This window comes from Gymnoscopelus microlampas (assembly GCF_963454915.1).
Source record: "Gymnoscopelus microlampas genome assembly, chromosome: 3".
Taxonomy (NCBI): domain Eukaryota; kingdom Metazoa; phylum Chordata; class Actinopteri; order Myctophiformes; family Myctophidae; genus Gymnoscopelus; species Gymnoscopelus microlampas.
The window spans coordinates 19,754,931-19,782,626 of NC_139940.1; the positions used below are offsets into that span (position 1 = coordinate 19,754,931).

At 42.1% G+C, this 27,696-nt stretch overlaps 1 protein-coding gene across 1 annotated transcript in view; it reads right to left on the reverse strand.

The window, feature by feature from the left end:
- Window positions 1–27,696, reverse strand: part of fhl3a (four and a half LIM domains 3a) — a 57,733-nt gene that overhangs the window by 10,606 nt on the left and 19,431 nt on the right. Inside the window, exon 2 of the mRNA XM_084053589.1 lies at window positions 8,002–8,174. Within this exon, the coding sequence (XP_083909715.1) occupies window positions 8,002–8,174 (173 nt within the window). The remainder of the gene's footprint in view (window positions 1–8,001; window positions 8,175–27,696) is intronic.

A 27,696-nucleotide genomic window follows, 5' to 3' on the forward strand; every position in this document is an offset into this window, starting at 1 on the left:
GCCAACCATAGGCAAGGAGGTGGAATATGGGAAATCGGACAGATCCGTGTTGATCACATGACTATAGAGATACTGTGTACCGATTTGCATGACGTTTGGATAAAATCTGTACTGTGTACCGATTTGCATGACGTTTGGATAAAATCTGTAGGAGTAATGTAAAAAAAATAGGTTTTGCACAAATCGGCCTCCTGGTGGCACTATAACAGGCCCATGTGAAAAAATTGGGGCAGAGGTTCTGAATTGGCATCCAGGGAGTGTGTGTGCACAGTTTCAGAGCGACCGGGCCAACGGTGCCGGAGATTAGCTGCTCACAGACAGAAGGACACACGGACGGACGGACGGACGGACGGTAAAACATACTCTCTCGCCATGCCTTCGGCCTGGCGGAGACAATAATAATAAAAATAGCTCAGAGTTATATAGCGCTTTTCTAAGTACCCAACTTTGCTTTACATAAAGAAAAGGAAGGAACCAACTTTATTAAGAAAAAAATAAACAATAAGCATGGGTTCTTAACTAGACCTCAGCTGGGAAAAGTTATCCTGAATAGGTGGGTTTTGAGTGAGGTTTTTTATAGTATAATGTATAATTATACATTATACTGTATTGTTATTATGGTTGTTTATATCTAACCTTTATATTTGACCATCACTTATAGTATGATATGACATGATATTTGGTAGCCAGTAGGAGCCAAGATGTCTCTGCTGGGCCTGATTGTTTTTGTTACAGCCTGCCTGTTATGGTTCAGCTTGTCCTTGTAGCAGCTAGTATGACTATTGTCTGAGGCCTGTGCTCGTTGGCAGAACTACCGTACCACCGATCTGTGTCAGACTGTGTGTCTAACGTACTTCTACCAATGAAATCATGTAAATTAAAGCATATCCATCACCACCTAGAATATTGTCTCGACTCCTATTGTCTCATCAATTACCGATTGATCCAGAATTCCACGACAGGGGGCAGAGGTCATAATCAGGGGAAAAGTATCATGATTTGCATCATGAAAAGAGGGATTGGTTATTACAGGTTGGGTGATATTTTTTGGGGTCAAAGAGTTTTTGGTTAAAAGGTTAAAGCACTATATTCTGATACTATCCATTGCTGTAGAGTGTTTACTCAACCACAACCCCACCCCCATCTCTCCAGCTTTTTAATAAACAGAAAATACATTTTCAGGTGGATTGCAAATCAGGAGAGAGTGCCCATTTATCAGCTTCAATTTAATAGTGTTCCAGCTCCAATTTTGGCCGCTCACTTCTTTCTGTCATCACTTCCAATTTCACTTGTTTATCCTGCATCCTGTGTGAGTTCTCTCTCCTGATTGAAAATGTATTTTCTGTTTATTAAAGAGCTGGAGAGACATGGAGACTCCTGTTACTGAACATACACTCTGTATAGCAATGATTACTATCAGATTATATAGTTATTTAACACTTATTTTAACAATAGGAATATCACTTTAGCCTACCTTTAATCTATTTTTATTAAATTATCGATTCTCTTTTAGAACAGAAATCGATGCATTGGATTTACTGTTGCACCCCTATTGCATCATGACGATCGTACAGTAGATCTCGTCATCTCCGCCTACGGATACATCTGGTGACATCGAAATCCAAGGTAGTCGCTAGAACAGTAGGGGAGAACGGCTGTATAAGCCCAGTGCTCTGGGAACCAATCACATCATCAACACTAAAGTACCAACCTAACTCTGGATTGGTTCTTGGTTCTTCAGTTGTTGATTTTTAAACTCACTATACCAGGGGTTTTCAACGTTTTTCACCCCCTAATTGAGAGAGAGATGAAGCAGGGACCCCCACTGCATCGTTTACAATTGTGTTGCAGATTACACTTTTTCATAAGTTTCATATATAGCTTCATTGACTATCATGAGTGTTGTGTAAACTTAGGGTTTTTGTTCATTTCAGACATTTAAAGGTACGTAGGGTAAGTGATATTTTTTGGTTAAAACAAAAAGTATTTTGTTAAAAGGTTTAAATACTATATTCTGATAGTAATCATTGCTATAAAGTGTTTTTTCAGTAACAGATGTCTCCCTGTCTCTCCAGCTCTTTAATAAACAGAAAATACATTTTTTGGTAGGTGTCAAAATCTCAGCCAATCAGGAGAAAGTACCCATTTTTAAGCTTAATTTGTATAGTGTTCCAGTTCCAATTTTGTCTGCTCATTTCTTAGTGTCATCACTTCCAATTTCACTTGTTTAATCTGTATCCTGATTGAGTTCTGTATCCTGATTGGATACTGAAACTGAAACTGAAACGAAAATGCATTTTCTTTTTTTAAGAGGTGGAGAGACAAGGAGACTCCTAATACTGAACAAACACTCTATAGCAATGAGTACTATCAGAATATAGAGCTATTTAACACTTATTTTAACCAAAGCAAATCACTTACCCTACCTTTAACCACTTAAACCTTCAATTATTAGGTTTCGAGAGCCTGTAAGGCTTCGAAAGCTATTACATCTCTACACTTTCATTATTATTATTCTTCCGCCGGTTTTGCCAGTTCTGGCCTAACCGCGTGGTCACTTTTTATGAAATTCGGCAATATGGTAGAGGGCTATGCCAAACGGCGAAAACCCGAAACTCACAAACATTGGCCAAAGGGTGGCGCTGTAGCACTCAATTGAAATATGCCAACTTTGAACAGGTACAACTCATGCCCTGTTTGACCCACAGCCATGAAACTTCGATGCACACATGCGTCTCCTCATGCCTAACAACTTTCACACTCTGACTTTTGACCTCTGACCTTTAGATCTCCCACCATTTCGAATTCTATGAAAAGCAGTAAAAAGCAGTAAAAAAATCACTTCTCCTGGGATTTATGAGCAATCTGTACGAAACTGTATACACATGAACTTTGGACCAATGCCGACAAACGTAACTTAGCGGATTTTCCATAAGTGAAAACGTTAAGCTTTTATAAGCCAATGAAAATTGCAGCTTTTTTTAAATTATTCATCTGCCCCTAACACATACATGCAGACTCACATTTGTTTGACACTTTGCAATATTGTAGAGGGTCCTTCCAAGTATCACTGAAACCAATCTTACTCCAATTGGTCAAAGGGGGGCGCTATAGCAATTTTTTGAAAATGCAAACTTTAAACAGGCAAAAGTCATGCCTCGTTTGGCCGACAGCCGTTAAACCTGCTTACACATGTGCCTTGACTCATGAGGAACACATGTATCACTTTGACCAGTAAGCTCTGCCCTTAGATTGTCTGCAATTTTGAGCAGTTTGAAAAACATTTAAATCCAGGATTTCTGAGCAATTTGCATGAAACTGTGTCAAATACATGTTTGAGGCCCTTTTTCACAGGTTCAGGTGTGTTGGTTCAATAGCTTGATCGCTTAATCATCTGCCTTGAAACCATTGAAACCATAGGGTAGCCGGTTCGAATCCCACCTCAGGTAGACTTAATTATAATTGCATTGCACACAACATGACTATACCAATGAATACATGTGCAATTGTTAAAGATGACGAGAAATGCATACTTGAAAGTAGTTCTTTTCAATGTATGACGTACTTCATTCGCGCTTTTGTTTTGTTTTGTTGGATTCTCCCTTTTCACTGTCTAAGGCTGTGTATTGGATAGCTCCACCAGTAGAGTGTGAGTCTCATGTGCCGAAGGTCCCTGGTTCGAATCCCACTTATTACAGTTCACATTTAAATTGAATTGTACAAAACATGACCCTGTTAATTCAGACAAGTGCAATGTTTAGACAATAACACGAAATGCTTTTGAGAGTAGTTTTTTTTTATGTATGACATACTTTCTTGTGAAAATAGCCGATCTACAATCTCACACCTTTTTAGATAGCAACGCGTTGTGAGCTTGTAGATCGACTATTTTCCACTAGTTTCCATTCCGAAATATATTGAGCAGTTTGAAAAACATTTAAACCAAGGATTTCTGAGCAATTTGCGTGAAAGTGTGTCATGTGTGTGAACTCCCTTTTCACTAGTACAGGTCTGTTGGCCCAATGGCTTAATCATCTGCCTTGAAACCACAGGGTTCCTGGTTCGAATCCCACGTCATGTAGAATTCATTATAATTGCATTGCACACAACATGACTGTATCAATGAATGCATGTGCAATTGTTAACCAGTAAACTCCGCCCTTAGATTGTCTGCAATTTTGAGCAGTTTGAAAAACATTTAAATCCAGTATTTCTGAGCAATTTGCGTGAAAGTGTGTCATGTGTGTGAACTCCCTTTTCATCAGTTCGGGTCTGTTGGCCCAATGGCTTAATCATCTGCCTTGATACCAGAGCGTCGCCGGTTCAAATCTCACCTCATGCAGACCTCAACTCAATTGCATTACACACAACATGACTGTATCAATGAATAAACATGCAATTGTTAAATGAAACGCTTATTGAGAGTACTTGTTTTCAATGTATGATGTACTTCATTCCCTCTTTTGTTTTGTTTTGTTTTGTTGGATTCTCCCTTCTCACTGACCAAGGCTGTGGATTGAATAGCTTGATCAATACAGTGTTAGTCTCATGTGCCAAAGGTCCACGGCTCAAACCCCACTTGTCACAGTTTACATTTAAATTGCATTATGCAAAACATGACCCTGTTAATTCAGACATGTGCACTTTGCTCTCTCTCTCTCTCTCTCTCTCTCTCTGTCTCTCTCTCTCTCTCTCTCTCTCTCTCTCTCTCTCTCTCTCTCTCTCTCTCTCTCTCTCTCTCTCTCTCTCTCTCTCTCTCTCTCTCTCTCTCTCTCTCTCTCTCTCTCTCACTCTGTCACAGTCTGCCACTCTGTCACTGTCTGTCTGTCTGTCTGCCAGTCTGCCAGTCTGCCACAGTCTGTCTGTCTGCCAGTCTGCCACAGTCTGTCACAGTCTGCCAGTCTGCCAGTCTGCCACTCTGTCACAGTCTGCCAGTCTGCCACTCTGTCAAAGTCTGCCAGTCTGCCAGTCTGCCAGTCTGCCAGTCTGCCACTCTGTCAAAGTCTGCCAGTCTGCCAGTCTGCCACTCTTGTCACAGTCTGCCAGTCTGCCATTATTCTCGAAACCGCTAATTGCTGCTTGCAGCTATATTTAGTACTTGATTTGCTCCTCTTCCCCCACTATACCAAACCTCTTTGCCAAAAGTAGCCGATCTACAAGCTCACAACACCAGGCATTGTGAGCTTGTAGATCTGCTATTTTTGGGTAATGTTCCCCTCAGAATAAGGATTCTACGGTTCAAGTGGTTAATGACCCCCTGTAGTTACTCTGAGGACCCCCTAGGGGTCCCGGACCCCCTGTTGAAGACCCCTGCACTATACCCAGTTCTAGCAACGAAGGCTGGGAGGTTTTCACCAGTCTCTAGTTGAGTCTGACTTGTAGGTCTACATCAGAATTAGACTCGGAATCACTGACTTTATTCACCAAGGGCAATAAACGCACAACAAAGTGCGTGACTGCGTTACGACAAGTGATGGACATAGTGAGGACAATACAACGTCGCAGAGTAAGGTTCAGTCAGTTGACTGAACAGTGAAATGAGATGTGATAATATAGTGCAATACCGTGCACACTATTGCAGTATATTGCATACTAGCGTATTGTGCCCAGGTTATTGCCACACCAGATGGTAGATGACGGGATACCGGCTTGCACAAAGCAGGTGAATATGAATTATTAACCCATTCAATACGGGAACGCATACTGTAGCTGTGTCATTTTAGAATTTTAGCTACAGTATAACCATTATTTTATACTTTGGGCTATTCTAAAAGCTCATAGCGCGGCACAGAGTACCGTGCTACGTGCTTGCAGATCAGCATTTTCTTTATTTAAATCGTGAAGATTTGTGCAAATCTTTGAATATATGTATTTTTTAAAGCAAACATTTTTAACTCAAATCTTTGCTTCTGGGGATTCTACAAAAGTCTTCTAAATCCTAAAAGTTTTTTGAAAAAAAAGTATGTATGTTGCTATAATATCAGTGGTTCTCAAACTTTTTCATTTCAAGGACCACCCAAAAGTTAAAAATGTATATATTAAAATATTTGCACACATTTTCACGATTTTTCAAAAATAGCAGATCTACAAGCTCATAGCGCTATTTTTGAATAGCCAAATAAATCTAAAATGACACAGATGCATTCCCGGATTGAATGGGTTAAAGAAGTAGAGAAATGAGAGACTTCATTTAGCAGTGTGTAGGCTAAAGGGTTAATTTGACTCTATATGAATGTGTAGGTCATCTCGTATAGACTAATGAGAGAGAGGCTGGAAGACTCCACAGCAACAGAGGGTTCTGGTTACAGCGGAGAGGAGAGGAGAGGAGAGGAGAGGAGAGGAGAGGAGAGGAGAGGAGAGGAGAGGTTGGTCTGTGTTAAACACATGATGAAATATCCACGCGGACAGTAATCACGTGTGTGTGTGTGTGTGTGTGTGTGTGTGTGTGCACACGTGCGTGCATGCGCGTGTGTGCGTGCACACATATGTGAGCGTGTGTGCTTTTGTGCGTAAAAGAGGTCCTGACAGGGATGAGGTTGAATTTATTGTCTGTGGGACTCAGAGCCAAGACAAACAGTCCGCTGGTTGTGAGAGTGTTGCTAAGTCATTGGCTTCCATACCCAAGCATGGTAGTGACCGACTAGCACAGTGGTTCTCAAACTTTTTCATGTCAAGGACCCCCAAATTGATATGCATTTGGCCGCCGACCCCCATCTGAAAATGTTTTGTGCCAGGGACCCCCAGAAGAGAAATTTGTTTTCCAATAAATCTGCTAGTTTTTAATAGCCAACATATAAATGGATAAAGTAGTTAAAATGAGTCTGACGCTGACGCTGTATTAACACATTTTGTTGGGGACACCCTGGAATCCCCCAAGGACCCCTGGGGGTCCCCGGACCCCACTTTGAGAACCACTGGACAGCATGCCACCCTCTGTCAACTGAAACTATAAAGAATAGTCTATTCACATCACAAATGACCTGCGTCTTGTTTGGGTTTTCCATTAAGGGAAGATTAAAACTTTACTTGATTGTGGGCGAAGAAGGAGACGTTTTCTCATGCGGCATTTTTTTTTACGATCTGAAACAAAATTAGCCATTGGCTAACATGGACTTGGTGGAAATTGCCTGTGTAATTGCGTGTTAAATTGGCCTTTACTGTGTCTTGCCACACAAAATATATTGAACACGCCTCATTTACCATGTATTATACACCATTAACATGGGGGGACAACTTCTGTTTTAGCCATTTAAGACCGTGTCAAAACACAGTAAAAAGATAAATGACTTTGACGTTACTACAGTACAGTATGGAGGGCTGACTAACAGCTGCCATAGTTTATGTTTATAGTTTACTTTGTTTAGCCTCTTGTTATGTTAAATAAAACGCATAACCCATGGTAAAACTACGTAATTCATCCCACAATATAATTCCATTCCAAAACGCTATATATCTATTTTAGAGGAGGGCTGGACATTTAGCACTAATTCAAATATGTCTTACGTCCAAATGATCTCAGCTGCAAAGAATGCTGTTTTAATTTAATTCCTAATTTCATAATTCATATTTCCTTCATATTTCCTTCTCCCTCCCTACTTCCTTTTTACTGTTTATAAAAGTGGTTCCCAGAAACCCTTTTAGCTCAAGACCCAAAAGAGAAATGTGATGTCTCCCTGGGACCCAAACTAGTGAAAATAGCCTACTTCTTAAACGTTTTTTTAAAATGTATTAATTTTGTTGACTGTTTTGAAGAAGAAAAAAAAAAACCTGTTTTACATTTGTGGAAAAAAATATTTAAATGTTTTTTTTTCTTTAATAGTAATCAAAACAAATGTAGGAAACAAAAACAGGGATATTACTCGCAACCCATACAAATTGGTTCACAAACCAAAATCAGGGTTGATTGATTGTCTCCGAGTTCGATCCATGAAGTGTTTGTTTGGGAACCACTGGCACAGAAACAGCAGGTAACAGGTTAATGGGTGAAGGATGTGTGTGTACCCTGGCGTCGTGGGCGATGAGCTCCTTGCACTCATCACATGTGTTGGAGAACAGGCTGTCGTAACAGGGGATGCAGTACGGGCTGTCCTCCGACTGGATGTACTTGCGGCCGTACAGCGACTCTTTGCAGTTGTCACAGTCAAAGCGGTCGGCCATCGTCACCTTCTCGAAACCTGAAACACAGGAGACGCCAAACGTTAGAGCCACCACTCAGCAGAAACCTCTTATCTCCAATTTTTTATGTTCTTTTGGTAAATCAATGTCCTACTTGATCGTACTACAGCATCACACAAAAAGTATCAAAAATCTGCATCTGAGATCTGCAAGCTCGAAACTGAGCTTGCCGATCTGCTACTTTTGCTATTTTTTTTATTGAATCCTGAAAAGTAACAGTTTTGGACATATGAGGTAGAGACGATTTACATTTTAGGCATTTAGCAGACGCTCTTAACTAGAGCGACTTACAATAAGCAAGCACACATACAGCTAATTAAAGCAGTAAGTGATTTTCTTTTGTTAAAATAAGTGTCAAATAGCTCTATATTCTGATAGCAATCATTGCTACAGGGACAAGAGTGTTTGTTCAGGTGTCTCTCTGTCTCTCCAGCTCTTTAGAAAACCCTAACAGAAAATGCATTTTCAGGTCGGATTACCAATTGTATCCAATCAGGACAGACAACTTATACACCTTGCAGGATAAACAAGTGAAATTGAAACTGGAACACTAGAAAAATAAGCTGATACAAATGGGTACTATTATGAAATTGACAACCCAACTAAAATGTATTTTCTGTTTATTAAAGAGATGGAAAGAACAAAACTGTCACTGAACCAAACTCTACAGCAATGATTACTAAATCTGAATATAAATCTTTATGCTTTTCACAACAAAAAAAATAATAACCCAAAAGCGCTTTGTTCTAACCAAAAAATATCACTTACGGTACACTAACTTTTCATACGAAAATACAGCTTACTGCTTATCTACAAACTCACTACGTGAGACGATTGCGACACGTTGCAAGCTCTATTTTCAGCGAGTGACACCGGCGTACAATGGAGTATAAATTGAGCGACAGCGTGGACGATGAGGACAGCTGGGGGAGGACAGAGAGACAGTGGGAGGGGAAAAGGAGGGAGAGGCGCGAGGAAAAGTTTCCGTCGCTTCAAGCCTCCCCTGAACAGAAGTATAGGATGCCATTAGTGTAGGGTTTCTCTGCCAATATTTATACTGCAAGTACAACTGCCTGCACCGCTCATGGGATTTACACCAAAATAAAATGAGGAGAAAGAAGAGTAGGTGGGGGGAGAGAGATATACAGACATAGATGAAAAGGGTGAGAGAGACACGGAACAAGAGACAGAGAAAGACAAGACTTTCATGAGAGGTACAAAACGCCTATTAAGTTTTATTGCCGAGCGATGAAAGTGATGTGCACAGGGAAGGGAGAGAGAGAGACAGAGTGAGAGAGAGAGAGAGAGAGAGAGATAGAAAGAAATAACAAAGAAATACAGCTTTAACATGGTTCACTGGGAACAAGATAATACACCGACTGCTAATTGAACTCTTGAGACCCTTGGGGATCACTTTTTACACTCAAATATTAGAGTGAGTGGTATGGTACTGTACAGTATATCATATACCACCAAATGAGACAGAAAAGTCAAGAAGAGAGAGAGAGTGTGTGTGTGTGTGTGTGTGTGTGTGTGTGTGTGTGTGTGTGTGTGTGTGTGTGTGTGTGTGTGTGTGTGTGTGTGTGTGTGTGTGTGTGTGTGTGTGTGTGTGTGTGTGTGTGTGTGTGTGTGTGTGTGTGTGTGTGTGAGTGAGAGAGAGAGAGAGAGAGCTATGGTTAACATAGCATTATTTTTTTTGAGCCACTTGAACCCTATACTCATCGGTTATTTGAACAACGCGACGTGGTGATTGATCAGCTATTGTCGAAAAATCTTGAAAGGAATGTGAACAATTTTGAACAACACAAATCTTGTATAGGGGGTCTCCCTGGAACACAATATTTTCAGATGGTGGTCCTCGGCCAAACACATAATATTAATATGGGAGTCCTTGACAAGGAAATGTACACTAGATACACACTTGGTTGGTGTTTGATTGGCCCCTTGATCATAGCCTGAACACACAACAAAGTGACAGAATAATATTGTGGGGAGCATTGTGGCAACAATACCGGGTTGGGTTGCCAAAACATTACAGCATGGCTGGAGGAGAGCCTGGTGATAAGTGATACAGCCCTCTAGCAGAGTGCTGTGCCGGGGAGGGAGTTCCACCTCCACCCAGGAGGGAGAATAAAAATAATAACCACCCCTGATATCATAATCAATCAAACTTCACCCTGAGGTCCTGCGCTGCCTGACTTACACACTCATGCACACGCACACGCAAAATACAGCATGCTCCTGTGAGGAAAGTATGCATGTGTAATGTGTACTGTATACACATTGTGATATTCCACACACACACACACGCGCGCGCGCGCACGCACGCACGCACGCACGCACGCACGCACGCACACACACACACACACACACACACACACACACACACACACACAGAGAGAGATACATAGACACGCACAAGCATGCTGATATACTCATGAAATACCTACACATTCTGAAATGTAACTGCGCAGACACAGTACATACATAAAAGCACACACACACACACACACACACACACACACACACACACACACACACACACACACACACAGGAACACACGCACAGTCGCACACACGCACACATGTCACACGCACACACAAACACACACATACACACACACACAGGAAAGTTGACAGACAGACAAAGGAGGCTAGAATAATAGCCAAATCACACAGGATACATCATCAAAGACAACATCAGTCCCAGAGTCTCACGTTTCATCCGTCTGAGCCCTCTGTGAGATAAAAGCTCTTAATGAGTTGGGGTGGGGGGCCGGGAGTCAAGAAAGATCCAACAGACCACCTCACCTGTTCCCCATTCCTCATAAATAACCCTGTGACGTGCTCCGTGCTAACGCGACACCGCCTTACACCAATCTGGTGAGTCGCTCTCAGCACCCCGCATTGGCCTTTAGACATAAATTAGCCAGAGTAAATATTAGGTAGCCTTGTGGCCGTGTGTATACACTGGCTCACATCACTGGACTCCCATATCTCTCCATCTAATGAGGGAATGGAATGGATACCCCCTTTTGGACCCGACGTCTCAGGTTAGAGAAGGTATCCATCTGGAGGTACTGTAGCGGAAAACATTTCAGCATAACGTTGCTGTCAGGCAGAAACCTCTTATCTCCATATTCTGTTATGTTTTTTTCATAAATGAAATGAATACTCGATCAGAGACGATAAGCAGCTGTTGTATCATGGTACTGCGTGTATGTATAGGAGTTAACCACTTAAACCCGACATACTTTGTTGTACGTCTAATAGCAACAATAGCAACGCAACGCATTGTGAGCTGATCCGCTAGCTTGCCAAAAGATTGCATATTTTCTCCAAATGTTCACCTATTTCCTCTGAATGTTCACCTATTATGACGTGACAATGCCCAGAAATAGGGAACGCTAGGGGTTCATGCCGTTAAACTTGCAAAGGCTGTGGTTTAATACCTGTGCCTTTTAGATTGGGCGCAACGTTTGCTGAAGTGTTGCAGACACGTTACCGACAGCCCGTGACCAGCACCTGCGATAAAAATCACTTCAAGAAAAGCAAGGAGTTGAAAAGGACTGCTACAGTATGACCTCAGCCTTATCTGCACAGTGGCAGCCAGGTATGTGCTGGCCGCGCTTGCCAGGCTGCTGAGCGAGACAAGGCATGACTCATACGGACGGGAAAGCGAGCGCCTGTGACGTCTGATGTCAGCCTTTGGTTTCAAAGTGAATCCAGCAGCTGTCAGCAGCTGTTTATTGCTATTTTTCCCACTTCATTCGTATCATCTAAACCACGATTTCGGTAAATGACTGCAGAAAAGTAGGTCACAAAACATTATTGAGACTGATTAAAGGAAAAATGAATTTTCAACCTAAATCCTATTGTTCTGATATGAGGAGATCAATAATATAGTGGGGCAAAAAAAAAGTACCCTATGTCTACATCACGTATGCCTGAAAACGTGAAACAACACTTTTCATGTCATTGTTTCGGATGTAAAGACTTCACAGAGAAATATACACAGAAGAAATATATAATATATTTTTCCAGCAATGGTTTGACCAATAATATTAAATCCTGGATGTCCAAACAGACATCCAGACTATAGGGTGCAACAGTTAATTGAACTAATTGATTTAATTGATTATGAAAAATAATAAATGTAATAAAATCAAACATAGCAGATCTATAAACTCATAACACATCGTGATGCGACGTGGCATAAGCTTGTAGATCTGCTATGAATCAATGCATTTTGTTTACCAAAAAAAAAGCGCTTCTCAATTATTCGATTAATCGGAAAAGTAACCGAAAGACAATTCGCTAAGAAAATGATAGATAGTTGAAGCCCTAAGACACAGTCTGTCTTGGTAGCTGGGGTGGATAATCCAGGGTGTTCCAGAGGTAGATTATTTCCCCCCACGGCTGCACTCCCATGCAGGCAGGCAGCTTTGGTCAGGCCTTCCTACTAACTACAAGTGTATTTATGGTCTCAGGAGAGACGTGGGTTGGAGCAAAAACAACCAGCCTGACAGCAATCAGTTAAGATTAGGTAGCTCACGCACGCACGCACGCACGCACGCACGCACGCACGCACGCACGCACGCACGCACGCACGCACGCACGCACGCACACACACACACACACACACACACACACACACACACACACACACACACACACACACACACACACACACACACACACACACACACACACACACACACACACACACACACACACACACACACACACACACACACACACACACACACACAGCACGGATGGGAACGGTACATTCGCAAAGGTTCCAAAGCCCTGATACATAAATACGGATTACTTCAAAAAAGGGGTCTTGTTTTGGTTTTGGGGTCTTGTAGTATCGACATGTCAGAAGGGATCAGTAAGAGTAACAATCTAAGAGCGGTGAGTAGATGGCTTAAAGTGAACTCTTGATGCCACGGAACCCTTGGCTCTCACAGAGGGCCATGACGTCAGTGTGTTGACCTCCAGCGTTCTGTGTTAAGACGTGACCGAATCCAAAAACCGCTGACCCAAAACCCCGGCCCAACATCCTTTCTCCAACATCGGCCCCCATGAGGAGGGTGAGGGGATTTGCATACGTGTGTGCAGGCATGTGAGAGGAGAGGAGAGGAGAGAGATTGGATCTAGTCCATGTTGAAGTCCAGTCCGCAGGCCTGTTCTCACAGGGCTTTGAACCTACTGTACTATCCTGGCTTCCTGGCAAAAGATCCATTCCCCCCCATGCTAGGACCCTGTGACTAAGAACCCCACTCTGTTAATAAAATTCCCAAATACCACAGTCATGACTGACTCGGGTCCTGAGAGAGAGAGAGGGGGGGAGGGAGAGAGAGAGAGAGAGAGAGAGAGAGAGAGAGAGAGAGAGAGAGAGAGAGAGAGAGAGAGAGAGAGAGAGAGATTCAAGGAAATCACCACCACCCCCAGTGAGGACAATGGCCTAAATACTGTTGTTTACAGAGTATTTTAGTGCTGCAGAGCAATGAAGGGATTAGTCAGTGATGTATTCCATTCTCAGTCTATAATGATCCGGAGGGATTTTGGCTGAGTGGCATATTGAAAATATATCCAGATACCGTAAACGCTGCTATATAGGTCAACCTAAATGACTCTGCAGAAATGCTCTTCTCTGGTTCTCTTAACCCTTTCAACACTCGTCGTTTGCTGTTTGTCTTAAAAACCAGGCTCACAATGTTGGGGAAGTTACATTCAAATGTAATGTATTCATTACTTACTACTGTACTTTCACATTTTCAAATTAATAACAATAGTACTTTCTGTGCAAAGTAATGTGTTGTGAAAGTAACACAATTAGTGTTGCGTTACTTTCACAAAATACCCTCAAATGATACTTAAGGCAACTAGGTCTAATATTAAATGGATGAGGGGAGGCTAATTGAAATGGAGAAGAATTCCACGATAATGTTATTTGTTATTTTAGCAGCATAAATGGAAATATCATGATGAAACACAAACAACTCCTGCACCTTCTATTGGCACAGGGTATAATTTGAGAAGCCTAATAAAAGTACAAATAGTAGTGATGTGCATATCGATACTGGTATCGATATATCGATCGATTGTCTGAGTATCGCTTGGGTATCGATACTAAAAAAAAAGTACAGATACTTTTTAATATACTTCCGTTTCCGGCTTACGACCATTTACGGTTCCGTTTTTGTATTTCCGTTTCCGGCTTACGGCCATTTCCGGTTCCGTTTTCTGTTTCCGGTTCCGGTATCGATATTGGTATCGGAAAATCGGCCCCAAAAATATCGGTATCGTATCGAATTGAAGAAATGTGGTATCGGCACATCACTAATACATAGCAAACCGCTGTTATTAGTGTGCATGAATTTAGAAAAGCTTAACAAACTATAAAGTAATGTGTTATTTGACATATCTGTGATAATATTCCCTAATGTGTTACCCCAAAACATGTCAGACTGTAAGATACTATAGGAAGAGGAATGTCAAGGCCAATTTCACCAAGTCACCTTAACTCTTGACTGGAAGTCTAGGATGAGCAGAGGTGTAAAGTAACGTAGGTACTGTACTTCAGTACAATTTTAGGTACTTTTACTTTACTTGAGTATTTCCATTTTTCGACACTTCATACTCCACTACATCTCAAATAGGCCTATTATACTTTTCACTCCACTACAATTATTTGTAAACTTTAGTAACAAGTTACAAAACATACAAATTAACCTTTATACATCATCTATTCGAAAATAGCTGACCTACAAGCTCACAACGCGTAGTGATGCGGCACATTATGAGCTTGTAGGTCAGCTATTATAATTCTTTTGGACAAATTGAGTAGGCTACTTTTACTTTTGGTGCGTTAAGTACATTTTGATACCAACACTTTTACTCACGTACATTTTGAATACAGGACTTTTACCTGTAACAGCAGAGTATGTCTGCATTGCAAAAAACATTTGAGCACCTTTTTCCACCACTGAGGATGAGGGCCAATGTAGAGACACCACAGAATATCAAACCAATGGCAGCTAAGCTAACAGATGATGTATGACCGCTGTTGCCGTGCAACATAGTGACGTTAGGTGGGTTACTGGGGAGAGGGGCTGGAAGCTACCCGGTCCAGTCCGGTCTCACAGGCGAGCCTGGTAATCCCCTGCCCAAACTTTGCTCACGCTCCGGTTCACTCCAAACGTACAAGCTGCACATCGTCTCTGTTGGGGTGGGAAACCTCACATGTCCATAACTGTTACTTTTCAGGATTCAAGTAAAAGAAAAACAGCAAAAGTAGCAGATCGGCAAGCTCGAAACGCGTCGCTTCGCGCCGCGTTTCGAGCTTGCGGACCTGCTACTTGGGACGCTTTCGTCCGACGCTTGTCGAATGAGCAAGTCGGATGTTAATTAACGAAAAAACACAAAAAGTTAAAACATGGACATAAGAGGTTTCCTGGCTGACAGCAACGATATCCTACTAGGAATGACCCTGGCAACAGGCCTCCCCGCTCTCCTCCCACCCAATAGGAGAGTGCGTCTGTCAAATATCTGTTTGGCTAAGACTAGACAAAGCAGTGGACTGTATGTTACAAAAACACAGGAGACAGTCGGTAGCAGAAGGCCGCACACTGAAAAAAAGAAAGAAAGAGAAAAAAAAAGACCACATAACTGTGTAATACCTTTTTGTAAAGGGCTTTGTCCAAAGAGAAGCCCAGTTATGAAATACATCTCTGGAGATCGTGCGACAGTGCTTTACTTTATTTAGGTTCTCAAAGTGGGGGGTCCTTGAGGGGGTCTTTGGGGGGGTTACAGGGGGTCCCCAGCTAAATTATTGATAGTTAAGAACCAAATAGAGCCTTTTTTGATTGATTGAATACTTTATAAGTCAGAAATGTAAACAGCACGTGGTTAATGTAAGACACTAAAGCTACTGTAACAGGTCTGTAACTCTTAACTCCAGTTATGGGGGTCCGTGGCCCAACATTTACCAAACTGGGGGGTCCTTGAAATTGAAAGGTTTTGAGAACCACTGCTTTAGAGAATACTGTTTTATCAAGGTCAGAATGTAATGGCCAAGAAAATAAATGAGTAAATCAATAACTTGAAAGTGAAATATCATTAATGTGTTCTGCCTCATCATCAATGTCTTTGAATATGTGTTGAAGCTTATTGTGGATTAGTGTGTGTGGATTTGTGTGTGTGTGGATTTGTGAGTGTGTGTGTGTGTGTGTGTGTGTGTGTGTGTGTGTGTGTGTGTGTGTGTGTGTGTGTGTGTGTGTGTGTGTGAGCGAGCGAGTCAGGCGAGTACATGGCCTTGGGAGGGGAGCTTAAGCCTTATCAGTGAAAGACAACACCATGAATGTGTGTGTACATTAGTTAGCAGGTGTTTAGGGTCCAGTTGAAGGCTTTGTTTGTACGTGACTGAGCAGAACAAATACATGGAAAGACGTGCACGCACGCATGCGTGCACACATGCACGCACGCGCGCACACATGCACACATGCACGCACGTTCACACACACACACACACACACACACACACACACACACACACACACACACACACACACACACACACACACACACACTGGCACTGTACATGACCACATGTCAGTGACTGACATGTATAATGCACAATGTAGGTATACATGTTGATATTACTGCAAACATCATACATGTGCATATGACTGCAAAAGCCCCCCCAAAACTGTTTTTTGGGGGGGCTGGTGTGTTAAAAAATGTAAGCTCTGTATTTCAATAGAAATCACTGCTATAGAGTGTTTGTTCGGTAGCAGGGGAGCCCAGTTACTGTGTCATTAATAGTGAAAATTGAATGACACAATTTATGTAATTCATAGTCAAATGAATTGGACTCAGCTGAGGCGCTGAAAGGCGCACGGCAGTGCCTTTCTGCCATGCATTTTTATGTCAAAGACACACTGAAGCGCTCCTCTTCCCAGCGCCAAGCGTCGCGTTTCAACATTCTGGGCATCCAGCGTTCTTTGGCAGATAGCGCTCAGCGCATTTCTAGCAGAAAAAGTTAAACTTCTGGAGAGGAGTGCCACTCATCAATTTCATGTTTGATCGTCCTGGCATGGGGCTCATCCATGGCTTTACGACCTGACTTTGAATCGTTACCATAACCTTGAGAAGTCCATGTATAGCATTGTTTGAGCTACGCTATTTATGCTAATAATAACAACGCAGATGACATGACGTTTTTGAGCACATGAAAGGGTTGATAGAGGGTCAATAACCGCTCTGTGCGAGCACTATGGACATGATAACGTCTCTGTGGGGTGGAAACCTTATATGTCCAAAACTGTTACTTTTCAGGATTCAAATTCTCAAAACTTGTCGCTTCGCACCGCGTCTCGAGCTTATGGATCTGCTAATTTCGATGTTTTTGTGACACGCTGTAGTATGATCAAGTAGGGCATTCATTTACGAAAAAACACAAAAAATATTCAAATATGGAGATAAGAGGTTTCTGCCCGACAGCGACGATATCCAGAGTGCTCCTCCGCTCATAAAAGGCTTTCTGCTGACACAGCCCTTTAAATCAGCCATTCAGGAGAGAGCCTCTGTCATGACAGGTCTAATGTATATTTACAACTTACGGCATGGCAAGCAGTGTGTTGTCACTGGGAAATAAAGAGCTTTGTTCTAAGAACCATTGGCTGTCACCTGTTCTACCATTGAGCCTGTCACTACCCAAAACAGCACGCTAAATGTCACCTCATTCAAAAATAGCAGATACACAAGCTCATAGCGCTATAAGCTTGTATATCTGCTATGTGTGAATAGCCAAAGTATAAAATAATGGTTAAAGACTTGGTTACACAGATGCGTTCCAGGTTTTAATGGGTTAAAGGGCCACAGGCATATCATCTGGTTCCTAATTCCTAAGTTATACTCTGTCGTGTGATGGTGTCCTTCTGCGAAAATAATCAGCTATTTTTGGTGTGGGACACACCATCGTAGTATAAACTTGTATAAATTAGGCTTAACAGTTAAAACCACAATGGAATGAGGGTTGTAAATGTACACACGGTATATGAGCCCTGAAAGTCTGTCTCAAATGGAGCAAGCCCCAGATTCTGTCTCTCATTTGTAATAGAGATAAGAGCTTTGTTTCTCCATTTCCGAGCTTTGGGAGGGAGAAATTCAATTTTACACATACTGATTTAACTGTGATAATGACATCACATGAGAAACATATTGTCGATGTCGGGTGGAAAATAGCTGATCTACAAGCTCACAACGCATCACAACATGTTGTGAGGTTGTAATCTGTTATTTTTATTTTTGTGCGACACTCTTGTATGATGAAGTAGGGCATTCATTTACAAAAAAACGAAATAAGTTGAAATATGGAGATACAAGGTAACTGCCCGTCTAACTATTATAGAATAGAATAATGATCATTATAATAAGGATAATATAGGGGAATATCAGTGGGTTATACTTAAAAGGGTGTGAAGATATTGTCTCCTCTCCCGCCCATTCCTATTATCTCAACAGTCACTTCAAAGCAATCACAATGTGCAACTGTATCCACCCTGATAAGACTCATCCTGAATACGTCTGGAAACAGCGTCATACATACTATACCAGTGACAAGGCTGGCAGACCTTTGGATATTGCCAAAGTCTGTGCCAAGTGCCAACATACTGCATGGGGCGGCGTACATTAACGACTTGAACCCCAGCACCCATATTCTGTGGGTAACATTAGCCAACAATAACAGATCTACAAGCTCACAACGTGTCATCATGCGACACATTGGGAACTTGTAAATCTGCTATTTTTTAAGGGCGAGGGGGAAAAAAGCGATCCAAGTAAGTGAGTGACTCAGGTCGGTTTTACTAAGAATAGAGGGTTTAAGTCATTAAGTATTCTACAAACAAATCCGCTTTTAAACTAAACCAACACTGATTTTGCCATTATATATACACAGTCATATACTGTTTTATGTGTTGGGCGCATGCCTGCCTTTATGAGTCCGTTTTTACTAAGAATAGAGGGTATAAGTGGTTAAGTATTCTACCAACAAATCCCCTTTTAAACTGAACCAAAGCTGATTTTGCCATTATATATAGTCATATACTGTTTTATTTGTTGGGCACATGCCAGCGTTTATGAGTCTGTTGTGTCTGCTGTGATTTTTACTGTTCTGTGGCTGCAGTCACAGGTGTGGATTTTATTGTGCATAGTAAGTCTGCTTTATACAAAGCAGTGGCCTTTCACAAAGACCCACTTCAAGTGCACTGGGTCTCTATAGCAGCTACGGTAGCTGACTCCTACACTGCTTTGCTTCGCCGTACTTGTCATTGTCATTTTTATTGTACATGCAGGCATATACATAAAAATGGCTTCCGAGATGGCTAACGAGAACAGACAAGTCACTAAAGCCACACGGCAAAGGGTGTCGTTGATAAGTTCCTGTAGGGAACGCATGAATCTGTTTCCTTTCACGCAGACTCCGGAGGGAGAGAGTGATGAAGAGGAAATGGAAGAGAATTCAGAAAGAACAAGGGGACAAGCAACAAAAGGGGGGAAAAAAACAAGGAGAGGGTGACATTTAGAAGCAAATGAGTGTTGGAGCAGGATCTTAACCTGATGACATGTCTTAAATCAAAGTAGAGCAGAAGTGAAAAGGCTGTGTTTGGATAAACACATAGCATCACGATGTACTCAGTTCTGCAGCTTGGACATCTTCCAGCCAAAGTAAGGCTCTTTGGCCGGCTTAGAGACGGAGGGGGAAAAAAAACACACTGCTGGACACTCAAGTATATCATTTAGAGGCAGTGCAAGGCCCGGCCGAGCACATCTAAAATAAAGCACAATGTCAAAAACACACTTGAGAAAAGTTCATTCGCGGTGCAGTCTGCCGGCCACATGGAGAGGGCCGGACAGGGGATCCTCCTCTCGCGTTATTTATTCATGGCTGTTTCCATTTGGTGACTCAAAACGCAAAAATGACAAAAGGCAGGAATTGCACAAGACCTTTTTCTTTCTTTTTTTTCAATGGCGCAGAACTAATGTTTGTGTCAGGATGTCAGAGGGATTACAATCACGTTAGTCTTCAACAGGACGCCAACCAAGGTCACAGGGTCCTCCCCGGGAGGCTTCCAGCTCCGCATTTTCTCAAGGACCAGTCACTCCACAGAGTGAACCTCGTGCGGTCAAGATGACTGGATGTGCCATTTCGAAGTGCTTGGAAATGTTTAGGACTTCCTTTTGCTTGACATTCTACACTCTTGAGCAGCGGTGGACAGTAACTGAGTACATTTACTTGAGTACTGTTCCTAAGTAAAATGTTTTGAATATGTGTACTTTTTTCTTTTTTACTATTTGTATTTTTGGATACTTTCACAGCACTACATTTCAAAGACAAATATTGTCTTTGACACTTTTTGACTCCACTACATTTCTAGGAAGGGGAATTATGAATTGACCACCAATAGCCTTATTTTAATTATGGTAAAAATTGCAAATCTACAAGCTCACAACACGTTGCGATGCGACACATTGCAGCAATGCATTGATATTAACCCATTAAAACCGGGAAAGCATCTGTGTCATTTTAGATTTCAGCTATATTATAGCAACATACGTTTTTCAGAAAACTCTTAGGATTTAGAACAGTGGTTCTCAAGAATAGCAGATCTACAAGCTTGTACATCTGCTATTTTTGAACATTTTTGAAAAATCTTGAAAATGTTGAATACTTTTCCCTGGCACAAAACATTTTCAGATGGGGGGTCCGTAGATCTACATTGTAGATCTGCTACTTTCAGCAAATGTTCCCCACAGAATATGGATGCGAGGGTTCAAGTGGTTAATGTAAAAATACTGCAGTATCTCTGAGGACCCCCAAGGGGTTCCGGACCCCCTGTTGAAGAGCCCTAGGTTAATTAGGACATTGACATTCCACATCTCTTGGGGTCCACAATGAAGCATACTTAATATCCGTACAGGTTACATCTGGCTACACTGCTCTCGTTGGCTTGGGCTGCATCAGATAAATGAAGTCCAGTGAGCCAATGAATCTTATCACAGGAAGAGGAGGAAATTGCTCATGAAGGAGAGATAAAGCCACAACCATTCATAAACACATGCGTGCTTGTTAAAACAACAACCCGACAAATAATGCTTATGTAAAAAACAACAAAAAAAACATTCCGTTGCTATGTGATTAACATTTGGATACAATGTTATCCACTTGAGCCCTTATGTGACGAATAGCGGAAATAGCGGCTCTATGAGCTCACAACACAACACAGCGTGGTGAGTTTTAATCTTGTAGAGCTGCAATTTTCGCTAATTTGGAGAAAAAATAAGATTATTTGAATTGTTTGGAATTGATGCCAGGTTGAAAGTGAGTATAAGTTTGACAGCATTTGTATCTTTGCCCAAGCCATGTAATAGAGCGCCGAAGTCTGACATCACTGCCGCTAGAGGGCGCTATCCTCCTGGGTCACTGTGTTAATTTTTTGTTTTGGATTTCAAATGGGGGAATCTTAGATCGCGTCATTAAGACCTGTGTTCCAGAACCAAACAAATAAGCCGGGCGATTTTACTCATATGGATATGAAGAATCAATCGATGGTAAGAAATGACTAATTTACCCCCCAAAAAATGTTCAACGAGTCTTTTGTTTTTTTATTACATAATTTCCGGGTCTATTCTTCTCTGGAAGTCAAAGCAGCATTCATAGGTTGGCGAGGAGCGCCCTCTAGCATAATCACAGAAAAAAAAGATGACGTAATAGATCTACATCAGTGGCAGTCAATGAGTTAAGTAACTTCCCTTGCTCAGATGGCAAAGAAAAAAGAAAAGAAAAAAAATATATCGGCTATCTAACCCAGCATTAACATTGTAGCAATGCATCATGCCTTTTATTGCAGATAAAGACACTAATCCACCCCACCCTATATACACCAGCGTTCCCAATGTTGTCACGGGTTGGGACATTTGCAGGCATTGGGCAATCTGTGGTCATCACCGTTTATACAGCGGGCCCGGCACATGGCCGCAGATTGGATGCTGTTGGTAAACAACATGAGGCTCCAGTATGCAAGATGATACATTTCTGCATTTGGTTCTCCGCTGAGAGGAGAGCCACGGGCCACCCACATCTGAAGGCTGGCTGTACCATGTGCTGGTGGTTTTCAAACTTTTTGTCCCCCAAGGCACGCCAATGGGCAAGTCAAAAAGTCAAAATCTCAAGACAAGGCACCCCTGTATTTGTAAAAAAAAAATGCTGTATCTACTAACAAGCTCACAACACATTGTGGTGTGGCGCAATTGAGCCCCTTAACCCATTAAAACCAGGAAGCATCTGTGTCATTTTAGATTTTAGCGTTGGCTATTCAAAAATTAGCCGATCTACAAGCTGACAGCACGTCACTTTGTGCCGTGCTGCGAGCTTGTACATCTGATATTTTTTTACATTCATTTTTTTTTTTAAGTGTGAGAACTACTGATTTAGAAGGCATGTGTAGAATGTCTTAATGGGTTAATTAAAGCAGAACATAATTTCAAAAAGTATAAAACATCATGTGAAAAGAAATACTGTATTTGCGGAGGTACTTCTGTGGCCTACTGGCCAAAAACTTTTTGCAGAATTGCAGTAATTGTGTGTGGTTGTCACAAATGACCATGACACACCTGGTCTCACACCAGTGTTACCACTGTTGGGGAACCACTGCCATATAAAAGGACAACGTCGAGGACAATGTCCTCCTTACTGGGGTTCTTTTCAGTGCCAGCGATGATCAGACCTATGGCGGCTCCTCTGCGTGGTGAAGAGGGGGGAGAGGGTTTTGTACGTGTTTTGTTCGTGTTTTTCAGCTATTTTAAGCTATTTCCAAAAAGCATCTTGAAAGCAAGCCCAAATAAGCAACTGCACTTCAGTAACAAGCCCAAAGAAAAGCAAGCCACAACTATGAATATTTACAAGCGACCTTACAGGAAAACAAGCCCAAAGTCGCTTATATTAAGCAGACTGAAGTAGTCTGTTTGGTGGAGAGCCACCTTTAAGGTTAGAAGGGTGGCCAGAAGTCCAGACACAAGAAAGCTAACCTGTTATTGTCCCTGAGCATTTAAACACCGCCTGGCGCGCAGTGGGAGGCGACGAAGGGCCCAAATGAAAGCCAACATCATAAACACAAAGGGGGAAAATGAGCACCTGCGGTAGCAAATGTCACCGTGGCCTTTGTAATTTGTCCCCTCGAGCCAAGTTTAATGATCATGCAGATGTAGGGATATGAGACTTGAAATGTCTGTTAATATTAGGCTCGATGTTGTTGCATGGACACCTTCAGCATAGTGGACGGATATCAAAGTATAAACCTGATTTATACTTGTGCTGTGCATCGTGTGACGTGTCGTGCACTGAAAATAGCCGATGTACAAGCTCACAACGTGTTGCAGCACGACACATTGTGTACAACTAGTATACGGGCCAAAGGAAATCAGTGTGCAAAGGACAATCAGCTTGCTAGAATTAGACAAAGTTTAAAAAAAAGGATTTGATGGCTTATGAATGATTGTATATTATTAACTGGTTTGTGCAATGTTAGAGAATAAATACCTTCATCACAGCACTTCCAATACTGTTCACGCCTGTTGTGTTTTTCATAGTACTTATATTTATTATATATTTCTTTTATATTTTTTTCTCTTGATCTTAGATTGTATAGTTATTTCTCTTATCTGCTGTATATAATTGTTGTTTGTATGTTTTCCTGTGCCTGAACATACTTGGCCAATGAACAGATTCTGATTCTCATGTTTCCGAGCTTCTTGCTTGAGGTGGTAAATTTAGTTTGGTCAAACTAAAAAAGAAAACACACAGATTTGTCACAAAAAGAGGGAGACTCTGTGTGTTTGCGAATGACACGTTTTTGAAAGAAAGCCCCGCAGCCAGAGCTGCAGTTGTTGTCACATCTCATCCCTGCAGTCTCAAACCCAACGTTCCATATAATGTTCCACCAACACCAAACAATAACATTGCAATTACTCTAAATCATACAGTGCTCTGTAAACCACTGTGGAGGAAGGTTTGGGACTCAAAAATAAATTTAAATGTATTTTTACATCACTGTGTGCGGACAGTTAAAGGACTACATTTTTGGCCTACATTTGTCTTCCTTTGAAGAAAAAAGAAAAGAAATGCTGCCATACGTTAAGACTTTCACATCTGGTTTGCATCGGGGAAAATATGCAGTCAACTCCTGTGTGCCAGGGGAGGTCGACGAGAGAATGCAGGAAAGGCTGTCTTTTCTTTCTGTGCACTGGTATTTGCCAGTAAATGTTTAGATGGCAGAGAGGGAAAGGTGGAGAGAGAACGAGAGAGAGAGAGAGAGAGAGAGAGAGAGAGAGAGAGAGCGAGAGAGCGAGAGAGAGAGAGAGAGAGAGAGAGAGTCCACACTTCTCTCAACACAGAGAAGTGTGGAGAGAAGGAGCATTCCAAATCTGAAAGCAAGCAGTGAATGACACACTTTTTACTCGCTTATCATGAGAAAGGTTCATGGTGTCAAACAACAATTGATAAAATAGGAAGTGAGAGAATGCGGGGCAAAGGGTGCAAATATAGAGACACAATATTCAGCTAAAAGGAGTCAATGCCTCTCATGCACACAACAGTGCATGACGCACGTAACTAAGGAAGTCGCTATAGGGAAGACAGGGCCGAATGGTGACAGTTGTGACTGCAGGAGGAGGACCCCCCACACCACCTCGGTGTGGATTGTCCTCTTATGACTGAGTAATATGTTCAGTTTGGGTATGGTGGTGTGGTGTAGGGTGGGTGGGGGGGTATATTATTTTTCTTTGAACAAACAAACATGGCCTCTATAATCCCACGAGCACGGTCACTCCTCAGTTTTCCCAGGGCAGATTTATGTCCAAACATGGCCATCGACGTCGTCAGTGGTCAGTGTCCTGTCACAGAGCACATGATGACAGTCATTCATCTGCTCTCTGATCCTGGGGGTTAGAGGGAGCTCTCTTTGAAAGCTGAACCCTGCCACTTGTAATGCCTCTGCTCGGCAGAGCTTTCTGTAGAGAGGCAGTGTAGTAGATTCAGTCTATTCCATTTTGAAACACAATTTTGCCTTGCACGCTGCCCTTACTTCGAGAAGCCCCAGTTTGATATGCATTATGCCAGTGGTTCTCAAACTTTTTCATGTCAAGGACCCCCCAAATGGACACTTATTAGCCCGCGGACCCCCATTTGAAAAGATACATTTTAAGGACCCCCAGTTTGACATGCATTAGGGCTACGGACCCCCATTTAATGGCCCCTGGGGGTCCTCGGACCCCACTTTGAGAACCAATGCATTATGCCACAGACACCCATTTCATACAGGACCACTAATCTCTGGGAGGGTGGGACCCCAGTCTACACTCTCAGAGTTACCCATTACCCATTTGGGTCACAACTTACTATAGGGAGCAAATTTATTACCGCTTAATTTACAATTAACTCATTCATTTATCATGTGAGTCCGTCAGAGAGGATTATTGTCGGTATCAACCGAGAACGCGGGAGTCTGTCTCTGTTACAATGCGCTAGACCCCTGGGAGATGGAATGCTGAGGTCGAGCCAAACCCCTACCATCAGCTCTCAGTACTTACCACACGACTTGCCGCACCCAAGCCGTGCTACTCATCCGCTTGAGTTGGTGGTGGCCGGGATCAAACCCATGACCGTGTTGACCAAAGGTGAGTGCTCTACCGACTGAGCTACACAGACACAATTGATCATGAATTCATCATTCATTCCTGTTAATTAATGATGGAGTCACTATTGGTCACTTAGCTGGTAGTCTCTCGAGCCAGAGTGTTGGCTCATACAATTTTGAAATGCTTCTGCTGTACGCTTAAAAAGCTAAGAGTAAACCGGATGCCCCGTCTCCATTCTACTTCCCTTTTGAAGTCACGTAAATAATTTCCACTGCAAATCATATAATTCAAAGCATATCTAGCATGCTGCTTTGCAGATATGGATACTCAAAAATATATTTTAAAAATATATTTTCAAGAACGGAAATGCCAAACAGATGACAGCTTCCATTCGTGGCTTTTCAGGGGGCGTGGTTACAGACTCTATGTATAGCATTCAGAGATTTTGGAACAGTTGTCTGGCTTGAGAGACTACATCCGCTGGGGACCCCCTGGGGATACCCCTCAAGGACCCCTGGGAGTCCCTGAACCCCAGGTTGAGAACCACTGATTTAGTCCAGTCAATCTGCAGCTCAGCTGTTGTGGCGTACTGTACTGTACTGTATGCTGCGTCAGGTCAGGGTACTCTAACTCGCAAGAGGGCTAATTCACTTACTGGTTTGCAGCACCCCTGGGGAGGATGATGTTTTTACTAGACCATTCCTCTGCAGGGAAAAAGGAGGAGCCCTTCTGATGCAATATATTTACTGGAAAAGTGACACTATCATTTGCGTCTTACTTGACCTCTCCCTAATGCCTATTTATTTTTGCCTTTACTACTGCCAGACAAAATGTTTATTATGTTACTGTACTGCAAAGCCTCAGCTATATATGAACATACACACACACACACACACACACACACACACACACACACACACACACACACACACACACACACACACACACACACACACACACACACACACACACACACACACACACACACACACACACACACACACGTGTACGCACAAACACACACACACACACACACACACACACACACACACACACACACACACACACACACACACACACACACACACACACACACACACACACACACACACACACACACACACACACACACACACACACACACACACACACGCATGCACGCACGCACATGCATACGTATACTTTATGACCAAATGACTGGGGCAATAACATTAAGAACGAGATACGTGTGAGATAAGGTACATGAGAATCTCATGTACCTTATCTCACACGTGATGAGATACAGGATAACATAAAGTAAAACTATATTCATCCCCAGATTGTTTAAGGAGTCAATACTTTACTGTACAGAACAGAAGGCAAGTACATGTTCCATGACAAATGTAGCAGATATCAGAGCCTTGTCCACTATCTTGGGGTGAAAAAATGACATGTGGTCTCTTATCCCGTCTTTCCAGAGCTGCGTATTTCATTTCCTCTGCTATAGACAATTCACAATTCATCCTTCCTGGTTTGAAGGCATAAAAATGACGAGTCACCCACTGCTACTTCAACTTCTTAATTTATTTGCCAAATGGACCATCAACATAGTAAAGTCCTAACTCTGAGGACTATAACCAAATGGACATTTGGTTATTTGAAAACTCTTGGCGTTCAAAATGAACTAAACACTGAGGATTTACGCATGTATTTCAAGATTGTCTGGTCAAACTAATAGGCCATTTGGGAATTGGCACAGTATGCACAATGCAAGCGTCTGAATCAGCGGTTCACGGCTATTTGTAACCCACTGTGTCCAAAACACCCAAGGTT